Source organism: Procambarus clarkii, chromosome 40 (genome assembly GCF_040958095.1).
Source record: "Procambarus clarkii isolate CNS0578487 chromosome 40, FALCON_Pclarkii_2.0, whole genome shotgun sequence".
Lineage (NCBI taxonomy): Eukaryota > Metazoa > Arthropoda > Malacostraca > Decapoda > Cambaridae > Procambarus > Procambarus clarkii.
In genome coordinates this window covers 23,651,539-23,666,771 of record NC_091189.1, presented here as the reverse complement: position 1 = coordinate 23,666,771, position 15,233 = coordinate 23,651,539, and the positions used below count along the sequence as shown (strand labels likewise).

The window sequence follows — 15,233 nt, the reverse complement described above, 5'->3', positions numbered from 1 at the left end:
AAGCGTACATGCAACGCCTGCGCCACCTGTACCTGTAGATGATCATCAGTGGACTGGGTAAACTGAGTCACCAGCAAGCAACAGAACTCGCAGGACTCCGGGTCGAAAGTGTCACCAACCCAACAGGCAGGGTTTGAGTCTCCCTGAGACATAGGGACCGAGCAACACTCGAACTTGCACGAAGCGAGGAAGGGGAGGACTCCTGGGGTCACATCTATTGGACACACGTGCCCCCCCTGGGGTTTCCCAACGTCCAGACGGAACTCACGCTCGGGGAATCCCAGGCAGGGTACTGCTAACCGGCGCCCAAAACTACCAAGCAACTTTCTAAAGCTGAACCTCAGGGAGGTGAACACTCACGGGGATCTAGCAGGGGGGGCACTACTAGAAGAAAACCGTATTAGGTCAAACACCAAAGGACAAGCAAGGCAGATTCCCCCCCCCCCCACAAGGCACAAACAAAAAGAAAAACAAAACCCCGCAAGAGTACAACATACCCAAAGGAACAGAGCTGGCCACTATGAATAGTGAATACAAGCTGCACAGCACCCTGCACCCCTTACCAGTGCAAACTGCCTCTTACCTTAAGGTAAACAAGGGAGACAAAACACCCAAGCACCAAAAGAGCGGCCGAAAAACCGAGCAGTGAAACATCCCAGCAGAGGCAGGACTCAAGAAACTTGTGCAAGGTAACCTCAAGCCCCAAGGGCAATACTTACAGGGCACCTAAGGAAGGTAACCCTAGGCGCATGCAGCCCGAGTACTGTAGAGTAACTTCTGGCTGTCGCACCCCTGGAAGACAGCAACTACACTCGAAACACAGTGCTGAAAAATCACTGGTGCCAGAGCACACAACCTAAGCCTTTAGCATTAACCTTAGGAACAGGTTAAGGGTGGATGGCCAGCTGCGAGGATCTGCGGCTCCCCCTTCCCCCTCTCGGGGAGGGGGGTGGGGGGGGACTGCGCAGACAGCGGCACGACGACGGGTGACGTCATACTAGTTTGCTCGTTTTTGTTTGGGGAGTTCTATCCACTCGTTCGGCTTTTGGTTGCAATTTTCACCAGAATAGGGGTTTGTTTTGGGACACCTATCTTTCTGGGTACCTAACCCGGTCGATGGCAAACATAGAATGCTTCCAATTACACAGGGATTTCTATAGGCTAGTGCTCCCCTTGCCCCTCTAGAGGGGGCTAGGTTCTGGCTCGTGGTCCCCGGTAGGCCCATAGAACTCCATACACATGACTGGTGCCAAAGTCTGACATTAGCATATCAGCCTGGATAAGCTCCGGGAAGCCGTAGGGGCTCCCCCGCAGAAAATCTGATTTTGAGGCAAAAGCCTAGTTGCTTGCGGAGAACCATGTGATCATAAGTTTTGATTTAAAGTAACAAAAGGTTTTCTTATCATTAGTAGTAACCTGTGCTTTGATTCAGCTTTGATTTAAGTTCTACTAGTCAAGTAGAGTGCCATGATATTTTGAAGTGAATGAGGCTACTTAACTATAACCTGTTTGATCTAGTTTGATCCTCTTGGCAGTCACTTGCCAGTGAGAAGTGTTCAAGGGCTAGGGGAACTGAAATTCTTCCCCATGTACAGTGATTATTGCATTATTAACTGTTATATTTTATATACCAGTGTGTTTCTGTTCTCCATGCTCTCTGGTTAATTGCCTGACTCGAGAGATGAATACACTACACATTAATTACATTAGTTATTGGGAAACAATTATTCATGCAGTGATGTGGGTAAGGCTATTAGCTGAAATTGAGTTACTAGTCTCTGTCGAGTATGGCAGGAGGCCTGGTGGTGTGTAAAGGTTCTGAGTGATGAGATCTAATGCTGCCAGTGAGGACAACACCCAAAATGATGCCAATGACATGAGCCAAGGCTAGAGTATCTGTTTAATTGGTAAGATTTGGGTAGGGGTACATTGCCTATCACAGGTATTTGACAGTTTAAGGAGAGGCCCACCAAACTGATGACCTTGTTTGTTTATACAGCAGTTTTGTGGTGCACTGAGCGCAGGAATCTATGTACCCTGATATGTCGATCCCAGGACTTCCGACTCTACCTCACTCTGTACAGCCCTTGAGGAGTGGCTCCTTTGTGATCTTGACTGGGGCTCCTTTTGTGGCCTGGATGCCAAAGAAGGGGAATATGCACTACAGTAACTATCAAACAGAGCTGAAACTACAGCAACAACTGTCCAAACTAATAATCCTGATCTTATCTTATCTGGGATGTTTATCTCAGAAGGAATCCTTAATGCTACCTATAACAAAAAATAAAATGTTGAATGTAATGAAAAACATTTTCTTGTTGGGCCTCTCTGTAGCTTCCCAAGCTTAAGCCTCGGTATTATCAAGACTTCGGAAATTGCATCGAGCCTCTGAGACCACTCTGGCTTACTGGGAGCCAGGACAAGAATCTAGTTCTTTCTCTATGAGGTGAGAGGTACTTGTACATCAAAGATGTACCCAAAACCAAGAAAAATCCACCAGAAAGGTTAGGCACAACAAAGCAAACAATTTTATGAAGTAATAGATGAATGAACCTGGAGGTAAACAAGATGCAGGCTAATGGGAATGTAGAGTGACCGAGAGACTCCACCCGAAAAGATTTCTGGGAGGACTCTCTAGCTTATATAGATTACCCCAATGGTGCCTTGGAAGAGGAGCATACCTTCTCAGAAATGAAAGCAAAGGAAAGGAATAACAGAAATGGCATAAAGGGCTGACCCATGTGAGGTGACATATTCAATATGGTGGGGGTTTCCTTGGTTTAGGGAAGATCCTTGATTTTTAAGCTACCCTCACCTCGCACAAGCATTATAAGACAGAGTGCTGGAAAGATGAGATACCACAAGCATAACTCTCTCAAGATCACTTAGGTATTACAAAAGGGCAGATTCTGATCTTGGCCCCTAATAGGGTACAGTGTGTCAAAAAGGTCTTATGCAATTTCCTAATGTCTGGTAATACCAGTGGTCAAGCTTGGAGAGCTACTGAAGGGGGGCCCTCCCAGAAATTCTTTGAGGATAGATAAAAACAATTTCCTAAGTTTGAGCTCTAAAGAGTAGTAAAGTCATACCTGTTGGAATTTCTTCAGGCCTCATTTGATTTAAGCCCAGCTCATTTAATCCAGGCAATTCCAAATTCCGTAAGGTTTTCTTACGAGCACCCCTCATAATACTGCTCGCCAAAGCTTTGGAACGCCGTTGTCCAGATACAGAATTGTATGGACTGAACTCGGAGAGTGTTCCTCGAGGGTGGTGATACATAGGTGAATTTATCTCTAAGTCATCCTTTGCCAATGATACCTATTAAAGAATCTCACATGATGTTAATTTAGAGCAAAAATATCTAAAACATTATACACACAATACAGCTTTATATGAGTAACAAAAATATGGTGTTAAATGAAACGTTTTTTCATGAGCATTTAGGTACTTTAGTTCTTCAATCAAACCAAAACTTAACCACTTAAGCGACTCAGCTAATAAAGAGTCTAACATCATGGTGTACATGACAAAAAACCTGCATTGAATGTAATGAAATGCCATTTTCTAGGTTGAGCCCCAGAGGCTGCCTGAAGCTAACGAACTGATGTCCATTATATTAGTCTAGAGCATCAGTTAACTGGAGTTTTGAGCTTACCAGGAACCATGAGCCAAAACCTGGTTACCTAACTGAGATGAAGGGAACAATGACTTATGAAACACTCCACTTTGTGAGAGTCAATTCATGTCTGCCATCGACGGGGGTATCACCAAGAAAGGTAGGAGGATCATTACAAACCTCAACTGGAAAAACATGGCATATATACAAATACGAATACAAATACAAATATTTATTCAGGTAAAGTACATACATACAAGGTGAAATACAAAAGTTGATGGATTTATAGATAGAGCTAGTACATACAATGCCACTATTACGCAAAGCAGTTTCGGGCAGGATAAACACCAAGACTAAAACTTAATACTAATTGAGATTAAAGTATAAATTGTGTTGAGAAAAAATCAGAAAAAAATGAACAAAAAGGGGGGAAAGGGGGAGAAACATGGCAGAAAAAAACAAAAATACAATTTGGTCAACAAACAGCAGTTTAAAATCGTAGACATGGGTTGACATTTAGGGGTGAGGTAGGTTACATTGAGTTAATTAAGTGGTACTTAGTTTTTATCTTAAACTGGTTGGGAGAGGTACAGTCTTTAACATAATTGGGAAGGTCATTCCATATTCTGAGGTCCCTTGATTTGTAAAGCATTTCTAGTTTGAGTAAGTTGTACTCTTGGAATATCAAATAGGTATTTGTTTCTGGTGTGGTGCTCATGGGATCTGTTACAACCTTCTAGGAAGCTTTTAAGGTCAGGATTGACATTACAGTTCAGCATTTTATATATATAAAATACACATGAGAGGATGTGCAGTGACTTAATATCTAACATATTCAGAGATTTGAGTAAGGGAGCCGGTCGGCCGAGCGGACAGCACGCTGGACTTGTAATCCTGTGGTCCCGGGTTCGATCCCGGGCGCCGGCGAGAAACAATGGGCAAAGTTTCTTTCACCCTATACCCCTGCTACCTAGCAGTAAAATAGGTACCTGGGTGTTAGTCAGCTGTCACGGGCTGCTTCCTGGGGGTGGAGGCCTGGTCGAGGACCAGGCCACGGGGACACTAAAGCCCCGAAATCATCTCAAGATAACCTCAAGATAAGGGTACCGAGTGATGTCTGGGGCCAGAGTTAGATATTGTCCTAATAGCAGCTTTGTGTTGAGTAATTAGAGGACGTAAATGATTTTGGGTAGTAGAACCCCAAGCACAAATACTATAGTTAAGATAAGGATAGATGAGAGAGTAATAGAGTGTCACCAGGGCAGGGCAGGGTACATAATATCTGATCTTAGAAAGAATGCCAACAGTTTTTTAAAGTTTTTTTGACATATTTAGAATGTGTCCCTGGAAATTCAGCTTGCGGTCAATGAGAACGCCAAGGAATTTGCCATCTACTTTGTTACAAATTTGGGTAGTGGTAATCCTGAGATTTATTTGATTTGAGGATTTATTGCCAAACAAAATATAGAAATTTTTGTCAATATTAAGGGTGAGTTTGTTGGCAGTTAGCCAGTGATGGACTTTATTTAGCTCAGTATTCACTGTGATATTTAGAGCAAGGGGGTCAGGACTGGAATAAATGAAGGTCGTGTCGTCAGCAAATAGAATTGGTTTGAGATGTTGGGAGGCATTAGGAAGGTCATTAATGTAGATGAGAAAGAGGAGAGGGCCAAGTATGCTGCCCTGGGGAACACCAATGTTGATGGGTAGGATGGGAGAAATTGAATTATTCACAGAAACATACTGGAGCCTGTCAGTAAGGTAAGACTTAAGGTACTGCAGGGAGTGACCTCTGACTCCATAATGTTGTAATTTAAGAAGAAGGTTTTGGTGGTTGACAGTGTCAAAAGCCTTACGCAGGTCCACAAATAACCCAATAGGGAACTCATTTTTATCACGAGCTGCATGTATCAAGTTAATCATACAAATAAGTGAATCATTAGTGCTTTTTTTGAGTCTGAAGCCATATTGACAAGAGCTAAGTATATTGTGTTTGGCTAGATAAGAGTAAAGCTTCTTATAGATAAGTTTTCCAAATATTTTAGACAAGTTTGGCAGAATTGATATAGGTCTGAAGTTCTTAACATCAGTGGGATGATCACATTTGTGGACAGGGGTTACTCTCGCTTTTTTTTAGAATATCTGTTAAGGTTTGGAGTTCAAGTGACTTGCTGAAGAGCAATGCAATGGCAGGAGCTAAAAATCTGGAGGCTTTTTTGTAAATAAGAGTTGGTATCTCCTCAAGGGCACTAGACTTGGTATTAAGGGAAAAGATTAGCTCTTGTCATATTATATATATAAATATACACATCTATATATATAGAATATATTATATATATATATATATATATATATATATATATATATATATATATATATATATATATATATATATATATATATATATATATATGTCGTACCTAGTAGCCAGAACGCACTTTTCAGCCTACTATGCAAGGCCCAATTTGCCTAATAAGCCAAGTTTTCATGAATTAATTGTTTTTCGACTACCTAACCTACCTAACCTAACCTAACCTAACTTTTTCGGCTACCTAACCTAACCTAACCTATAAAGATAGGTTAGGTTAGGTTAGGTAGGGTTGGTTAGGTTCGGTCATATATCTACGTTAATTTTAACTCCAATAAAAAAAAATTGACCTCATATATAATGAAATAGGTAGCTTTATAATTTCATAAGAAAAAAGTTAGAGAAAATATATTAATTCAGGAAAACTTGGCTTATTAGGCAAATCGGGCCTTGGATAGTAGGCCGAGAAGTGCATTCTGGCTACTAGGTACGACATATATATATATATATATATATATATATATATATATATATATATATATATATATATATATATATATATATATATATATATATATATATATATTATATTTTCAAAAAATTACTCATCATGTAATGTATGTATATATGTATATGTGTATATATGTATATATGTATATATGTACATGTGTATATATGTATATATGTAATTACCTAAGTGCAGTTACAGGATGAGAGCTACGCTCGTGGTGTCCCGTCTTCCCAGCACTCTTTGTCATATAACACTTTGAAACTACTGACAGTCTTGGCCTCCACCACCTTCTCACCTAACTTGTCCCAACCGTCTACCACTCTGTTTGCGAAAGTGAATTTTCTTATATTTCTTCGGCATCTGTGTTTAGCTAGTTTAAATCTATGACCTCTTGTTCTTAAAGTTCTAGGTCTCAGGAAATCTTCCCTATCGATTTTATCAATTCCTGTTACTATTTTGTATGTAGTGATCATATCACCTCTTTTTCTTCTGTCTTCTAGTTTTGGCATTTTTAATGCCTCTAACCTCTCCTCGCAGCTCTTGCCATATATTATATATATATATATATATATATATATATATATATATATATATATATATATATATATATATATATATATAATCTATATATATATAATCTATATATATATAATCTATATATATATATAATCTATATATATATAATCTATCTATATATATAATCTATCTATCTATCTATCTATCTATCTATCTCTCTCTCTATCTATCTATCTCTCTATCTATCTATCTATCTCTCTATCTATCTCTCTATCTATCTATCTCTCTATCTATCTATCTCTCTATCTATCTATCTCTCTATCTATCCATCCATCCATGCCTTGTTGGGGAGTTAAAAAGGCAGTGTGCTGGGTGCCAGAGAACTTAATTTTCTCTATTTACTATTTCCTTGAACATGTCCCATTGGATCAGGGTGTAACCCCTGAACCAGTGGTATAGTGTGTTGTACAATATTTCATGTCGTATTACATTGAGTATTTTAACAATGTTACAAATACTATTGTTACCCAGTGTTTCAATCATTCAGAGTGATCAAGGGTTATTTTAATCTAGTGTTACACTCGGTTGATAGCAGACATGACTAGACTCCCACAAAGTGGAGTGTTTCAAAGCCATTGCTCCCTTCGCCTCTCTAAGGGAACCAGGTTCTGGCTCATGGTTCCCAGTAGACTCAAAATTCCAATTAACTGATGGTCTAGACTAATATAATGGATATCAGTCTGTTAACTTCAGGGCACTGTAGGGGCTCCCCCCAGAAAACAGTTCACAAAATTCACTAAAAAATTTGGCATTTGGAGATTCAAGCAGATAGGGAATAGAGTGGTTTAAGGGTTAAACAATCCTCCAAATTCACAATTTACTTGCCTGACTCTTGTCAGTTTGTCATCCAACCTTTACAGGTAACTTTGCAAATGGGCTTGTCATGCATCTAGGAGGAAGAAACTGTTAAATCTATCTTAATCCACCACCAAGTGACTGCTTATTATAATAAAAAACCAGCGTTGAATGTAATGAAGCGTTATTTTCTGGGTGAGTCCTGGAGGCTCCCCGGAGCTATCCCAGGCTGATATGCTAATGTCAGACTTTGGCCTCAGTCATGTGTATGGAGTTCTTAGGCCTACTGGGGACCACGGCCAGAACCGGGCCCCCCTCAGAAAGACAAGGGAAAGCAATGGCCTATAGAAAACCCTGTGTGGTTGGAAGCATTCTGTCTGCCATCGACCGGATCAGGCACCCAGAAAGGTAAGCGCCCCAAAAACAAACCCCTATTCTGGTTAAAATTGCTACCAAAAGCTGAACTAGTGAATAGAACTCCCCAACAGAAAACAAGCAAACTACTGTGACGTCACACGTCGCCGCGCCGCTGTCTGCGCAGCTCCCCCCTCCCCGGGAGGGGGAAGGGGGAACCCCAGACCCTTCACACCGGCTACCCACACCTCAGTTCTGAGGCTGGATGTCAAAAACACGAAAGAAACGTCGATCAGAGGGAGGGAGGGATGCCGGGGAGCCTCCGGGACTCACCCAGAAAATGGCGTTTCATTACATTCAACCCTGGTTTTCTGGGGGGAGCCCCGTCGGCTCCCCGGAGCTAACTACCCACAGACGGAAAAAGAGGGACTAACCCGGGAGGCGGTCGTCGTTCACTCCTCAACTCGAAGACGAGACAATTGGCTGTAACCGCCGACCCAAAGCAACACAGGCCCGACGGGGCCCCAGGGACATTCACAAGGTAACGAGCAGCCAGGACCCTGTTCGACCGCCAAAAACACCGCGCCTGAATATCAGACCAAGATATATTCCCAAAGACGGCAGCAGAAGCTGTGAACTTATGCTCGTCATGGGCACAGGGATAGACCGCAGGCTGGCTGGATTTGATAACCCTGCGGACGACCTGGAAGACCTTAACCAGCAAACAGGGAAGAAGGGAAACCAAATCAACCCAAAGAGCGTCCCAAGACATAGAAGCCGTGGTGCGCAAATAACGGCGAAGCGCCGCAGTCATACACAAAGCATGATGCACCCCATCCGTACCAACCAAGCATCAACAACCCACAGACCCCTCTGGAATGCAGCAGTCTCATTCTTCGGCAGAAAAGAAAGAGACAGCTGCAAGCGAACAAAACAATCTCCACGACCGAAAGAGCATGAAGCTCCCAGACCCGACCCCCAGAGGCTAATACCAACAAGAAAAGAGCCTTGGAGAAACAATCCCGGACCGAAGGGGCCACAATGAAATGAGGAAACGAAAGAAAGCGAGCACTCTGTCCAAAGACCAGGACGGCTCAGGTGGCGCATAAGCAGGCCGGAGGTGAAACAAAGCACCTGACAGCTTGCGAAACGGCGCAGACGTAACATCAATACCGAAGGCAAGCTGAAGTGGCTCCACCAGCGCCACACGATACGAGGCGACAGTGTTAGGCATAAGATGACGGTCCTGAAACAACAAAGAGTGAAAGGACAAGACCACCCTAACAGACATCGAATTAACACGACGAAGACGCAAAAAGAAACAAAAATGACTGCCAGGAAACTTCATACTGCCGCCGAGAAGAAGCCCTCAGGTGGGACACCAACATGGAGGCCACCTGATCACCATAGAGATGATAATAGACTCGAGTAAAAAAACCAACACGGGAAGACTCGAGGAGAGGACCGAACCAGCCACAAGAAGCACTGGCCCGATCTGCTGAAAGAGGCGGAGCCGCCGGAAAATCCTCGGGTTCGGACACCGAGCAAGCAGCACCTGAAACCAAAGCTGGGCCGGCCACCAAGGGGCCCACCAAGGATCGCATCGAACCCCCGCGGTTCTGGCAATGAACCACCGGAGAGCAGTTGGAATGGAGCCGAATCGTCGATCCGCGGGCAACCCGAATCCTCTGAAGAGCAAACCACACTGCCATGAACTCCCGCACTGTGCTGTGACCTCAATGGAAGGACGGACCCCAACGCCCCTGGCCGGCCTGGTGAGCACTGGTCACAAAGCCCCAGCCGAGAGACGACTCATTAGCGTACACATCGGGCGAGGGCTCGGGTAGATGCCAAGGCACTGAACCCCGAAAAACCCGAAGAGGAAGCTGGTGACACAACAGTTGACGCAAGGTCCCCGGGAGTCGAACCCAGCAATTGCGAGAGAGGCGGAAGGGGCGACCCCGAAGGAACCACAACTGCCGACGAAGCCAAACCCAACTCGGCGGGTAGACTACCATCGTGAAGTTCAGGCTCCCGCACAGCCCCCCGGTGACCCGAGGGTCCACCAGAAACAGACGAAGGCGGGACCACAGCCGCAGGAGAGACAAGGACGCGCTCCGAGAGTCCCAAACGAGACCCAGCCAAGTCCGAACCAGAGAGGGGACCAGATGGGACTTCCTCTAGTTCACCAAGAACCCAAACCCGGCAAGCTGGGAAAGAACCAAATCCCTGGCTAGCAAGCAAGCCGACTGGCTGGGAGCCCAAACCAGCCAGTTGTCGAGGTAGGCCAACACCCGAACACCTAAGAGACGCAAATGGGCCACCACGACCCGTGTAAGGTGCGTGAACACGCGAGGTGCCAGGTTCAACCCGAACGGGAGACAACGAAAGCAGTAACTTAGATGCCCCACAACAAAACCGAGCCAGTCCCGGAACCTCGGATGAATCGGGACATGCCAAAAAGCGTCCCGGAGGTCCAGGGACACCATCCAAGCGCCCAGTTCCAAGAGGAGCTGAACCTGAGACAGCGTAGTCATCCGAAAGGAGGGGCAATGAACCCAGGGACGGTTCAGACGGGAGAAGTGCAGAATGAACCGCAGGTCCGCACAGTCCCGTTTCGGGTCCGGAAACAGACGGGAAATCCATCTGAGGGACAAGGACGTTTCGACGACGCCCAAGCGAACCCACTCCAAGACGACCTGACAGAGCACAGAGGAAGAAACCTGTCCTGCCAGCCCCAACCCCCCCAAAGGGGAGGGGGCGCCACCCAACGCGTCCGCTGGCCAACAGACACGATCCAAAACGTCCACGAATCGTGGGACCAGGCATGGGCGAACAGTGCAAGCCTTCCCCCCATCGCCCATCAATGGGGCAAACTGCGAACCCCAGAACTGGGGTTATGAGGTGGTTATGAGACCCCAGAACCCCGCACAGAGCAAACACCGCGCCGACCAGATGAGGGCGGGTCCGAAGCAGGAGCCGAACCCGAACCTGACACCAGTGGCCTACCACGACAAGAGGAACCCAGAGCCCTGGCACGATACTTCCGGGAAGAATCAGCACGGGACCCCCAGAAAACCAACAAGTCCGACGATGCAGCCTGGATAAACTGCGCCACGGCCGACTCCTCAAATAGAAGAGGACAAAAAGGCGACGACAGCCTAAGAGCCAGAGCCCAAGCAGATTCCACGGAGGAACCCAGCACCGCCTGCCAACACGCGAGATGGGAAGCATAAAACAGGGAAACTACATCCCGCAAAATCGGCGCAAAAAGCTTCAACAAGGCAGCCAACAAACGCGCTGCCGAGGACAAGGCGCCAGACCCCGGGACAGACCCCGGGACAGACCCCAGGACTTACCCCTGGACAGACCCCGGGACGGACCCAAGCGTCCTCACATCCTCCACTAGCCAATCCGAGGACAGCTCTAGGAGGGAAAAGAACCGCAAGGCAGAAGCCAAAAGGCCCCAGGCGCACAAGTCCTCCGCCACGAGTGCCGCTGAAAGGGGGGGTACCTGCACATGGAGCGGAACAATGTCCACATCACGGGGAAAGGCAGGGGCAAACAAACACTCGTTCAGGTACTCAAGATCGCCCCCCAGGAAAACCTGAATTACCGTGGAAGCTTCCTGCCACTCCAGCGTGTGGGAACGACAGAAGGAATGCCAGGAATCCAGAACAAACAAGGGGCAATCCGCTAGCCAGGAAGACTCCGGTACCTCATAACAGAGCCAGAAAGGGAACGAAGTCCCAAACCTGAATTCGGACGGATCCATTTCCCAGGCATAATCCGGGTCACGCAGGAGGTACGCTGCTAGGGCCGCCCGCACCACACCAGGTTGGATGCGATAAGCCGAAAACCTCCGGAAAGACGGAACCGACGCACCCAGGGGAACACGGAACCAAACCCGGGGAGGGGCCGACACCAAATCCAACTCGTACGCAGAGGGGGGAAAAGAAAACCCCACACCTTGTAACAACAAGCCCAGCTCAGAGGGAATAAAAACCCAGGCGGGGTCCAACGGGGCCCAAGGCCCCCAAGTCAGCCCCTCCCCAGCCTCGAGGTCCTTCACAGCAGGACCCGGGGCCGAGTCCTCTCCTCAAGCACCGACCCCACAAGATAAGGACGGAGCAGCCATAGAAGCTGGAAGAAAGGGGGGGGGGGGCCCACTGGTCAGACCCAGAAGCTTTGGCTGGGAGACAAGACTCGAAAGCCTCTGCCGCCCCCACCGGAAGGGGCATCCCACGAAGCTGCCCGAGTCTCGAGATCAAGTAACTCCTGCTCCGACTCAGAAATCCTCAGATGTTTCAGGGCTGGAAGCAGGGGGGAAGGGGGACCAGAACGAACAACGGGAGGGGAAGGACCAGGAGGTGCGGACTGAACCAAGATCGATGCGACCCCCCACCCCCAAGTCCGGGTCTCGAAAAGCAAAGCAGGACAGCCCCGGGGCATCCGGGTGAGCAACCAACCGAGCGTGTTGCAACAGACGAAACCTAGCTTGCAATGCACTCGCCACCTGTACCCGAATAGAATCATTAGAGGACTGGGTAAATTGAGTCACAAGCAAGCAGCAACACTCACAGAACTCAGGGTCGAAAGTATCACCGACCCAACAGGCAGCGTGGCGGAGGCAAAAAACAATGAGGATCACCCCAAGACAAGGGGACCGAGCAACCCTCAAACTTGCACACAGCGAGCGGGTACTCCGGGGTCACATCCATCGGACCCACGCGCCCCCTAAGGGATTCCCAGGGTCCTGAGCGTTTACTTTAAGAGGACTCACGCTCAAGGTAGTCCCAGGCAGGGTGTAGCTAATCGGCGCCCAAAACTACCAAGCAAACCTCTATAGCTGAACCTGAGCTGAACAGGGATGTGAACACTCACGGGGACCTAACAAGGGAGAACAGAACACCCAAGAGCCCAACAGGCGGCTGAAAAACCAAACGGTAGAACGGACCAGCAGAGGCAGGTCCCAAGGAGCCTGTGGAAGGTGGCCCCAAGCCCAAGGGCAGTATTTACAGGGCACCTAGGGAAGGCAGCCCTAGGCACATGCAGCCCAAGTACTGAAGATAACTCCTGGCTCTTGCACCCACAGAAAACAAACACCACACACGAAGCACAGTGCTGTAGCGACACTGGAGCCAGAGCACACGACCTTCGCCTATAGCATCAGCCTCAAGAACTGAGGTGTGAGTAGCCGGCATGAAGGGTCTGGGGCTCTCCCTTTCCCCTCCCGGGGAGGGGGGAGCTGTGCAGACAGCGATGCGGCGACTTGTGACGTCACACTAGTTTGCTTGTTTTCTGTTGGGGAGTTCTATCTACTAGTTCGGCTTTTGGTAGCAATTTTAACCAGAATAGGGGTTTGTTTTGGGGTGCTTACCTTTCTGGGTGCCTGATCCGGTCGATGGCAAACATAGAATGCTTTCAACCACACGGCGGTTTCTATAGGCCATTGCTCCCCTTGCCTCTCTGAGAGGGCCCGGTTCTGGCCATGGTCCCCGGTAGGCCTAAGAACTCCATACACATGACTGATACCAAAGTCTGATATTAGCATATCAGCTAGGGATAGCTCCGGGAAGCCAACGAGGCTCCCCCCAGAAAAGCTCGGATTAGTTCACTCAAGAACTTCCTCTAAGCAATAATTCAAATAGCAAGGAAATTTAATTGCCACTGCTAACTAATTGTTAGTAAACAGCTGCTACATTGACTACCAACAAAAGAAAACACTTGCTACCAAAAGAAGCAGAGGAGTTTACTGGCCATATCTGTAGCCGAATCCATCTAAATACACTCAAGGATTATGGAAATCTAGAAACTTTCTAGTCAAGACAACATTAAAATCAAGAAAAATCTCCTTCCAGTCCAAAACTAAAGAACAAAATTTAGGGACTGTCACTTGTCTACAAAAAGACAAAGGTTTGCCTGTCAAGCAGGATAATGCAAGACAGTAAACTCAAAAAAGGCATGGTCCAGATGTGTTGGTCCCCTCCTCATAACAGTCCCGTGCGAGTAAATCACAAGCAATATTGGCTTGGGTTTCAGTCCTGAGTAAGGGCAAGACAATTAAGGTACCAGTTCTTAACTGGTTGTCCCTGTTTATCCAGCAATAATTGGAGACTTGGTAGTTAAAAAAACCCAGCGTTGAATGTAATGAAACGCCATTTTCTGGGTGAGTCCCGGAGGCTCCCCGGAGCTATCCATGGCTGATATGGATACCCTAACTATTTTGCATCAGTTGATGTGGGTGGAGTTCTAGCCTACCGGGGACCACAAGCCAGAACCTGACTTCCCCCTCACAGAGGCGCGGAGAGCAATGGTCCATAGAAAATGCACATGTGATTTGGAGCATTCTATATCTGCCATTGACCGGGACAGGCACCCAGGAAGGTAAGCCCCACAAAACAAACACCTATTCTGGTTAACAACGAAAATTGACAAACAAATGGGCAGAACTCCCCAAAAGAAAAAGAGCAAACAAGCATGACGTCACACAAGCCGCGCCGCATGTCTGCGCAGCTTCCCCCTCCCCGGGAGGGAAAAGGGGAAGCCCCAGACCCCTAAGCCGGCGATCCTCGCCCCAGTTCAGAGGCTAGATATAAAAAAAACGTGAAAAACTGCGAAAAACCGCCGACCAGAGGGCGGGAGGGATGCCGGGGAGCCTCTGGGACTCGCCCAGAAAATGGCGTTTCATTACATTCAATGCTGGTTTTCTGGAGGAAGCCACTACGGCTACGGGGATAGACCACAGATAGGCCGGATTTAATAACCCTGCGGACGACCTGAGAGACCCGCACCCTCGAACAGGGAAGAAGGGAAACCGGATCAACCCAAAGCGTGTCCCCGGACACAGATGCCGTGGCGTGCAGATAACGGCGGAGGGCCGCAACCGGACACAACACATGGTGAACCCCAGGCCTGACAAACCTAGCATTCACAACCCAAGGACCCCTCTGGAAAGCAGCAGTCTCATTCTTTGCCAGAAAAGAGGGAGACGGCTGCAGATGAACATACTGAAGACCACGACCAAAGGAGCAAAAACCTCTGCGCCGGAGAAGAGCATGAAGCTCCGCCAC

General features: G+C 47.3%; 1 protein-coding gene across 6 annotated transcripts in view; it reads right to left on the bottom strand.

Annotated features, from left to right (window-relative positions):
• Positions 1-15,233, bottom strand: part of LOC123757979 (inversin) — a 195,027-nt gene that overhangs the window by 34,024 nt on the left and 145,770 nt on the right. For all 6 annotated transcript variants that reach the window (XM_069338860.1, XM_045742048.2, XM_069338859.1 and 3 more), the window contains one exon: positions 3,090-3,318. In XM_069338860.1, the coding sequence (XP_069194961.1) occupies positions 3,090-3,318 (229 nt within the window). The remainder of the gene's footprint in view (positions 1-3,089; positions 3,319-15,233) is intronic.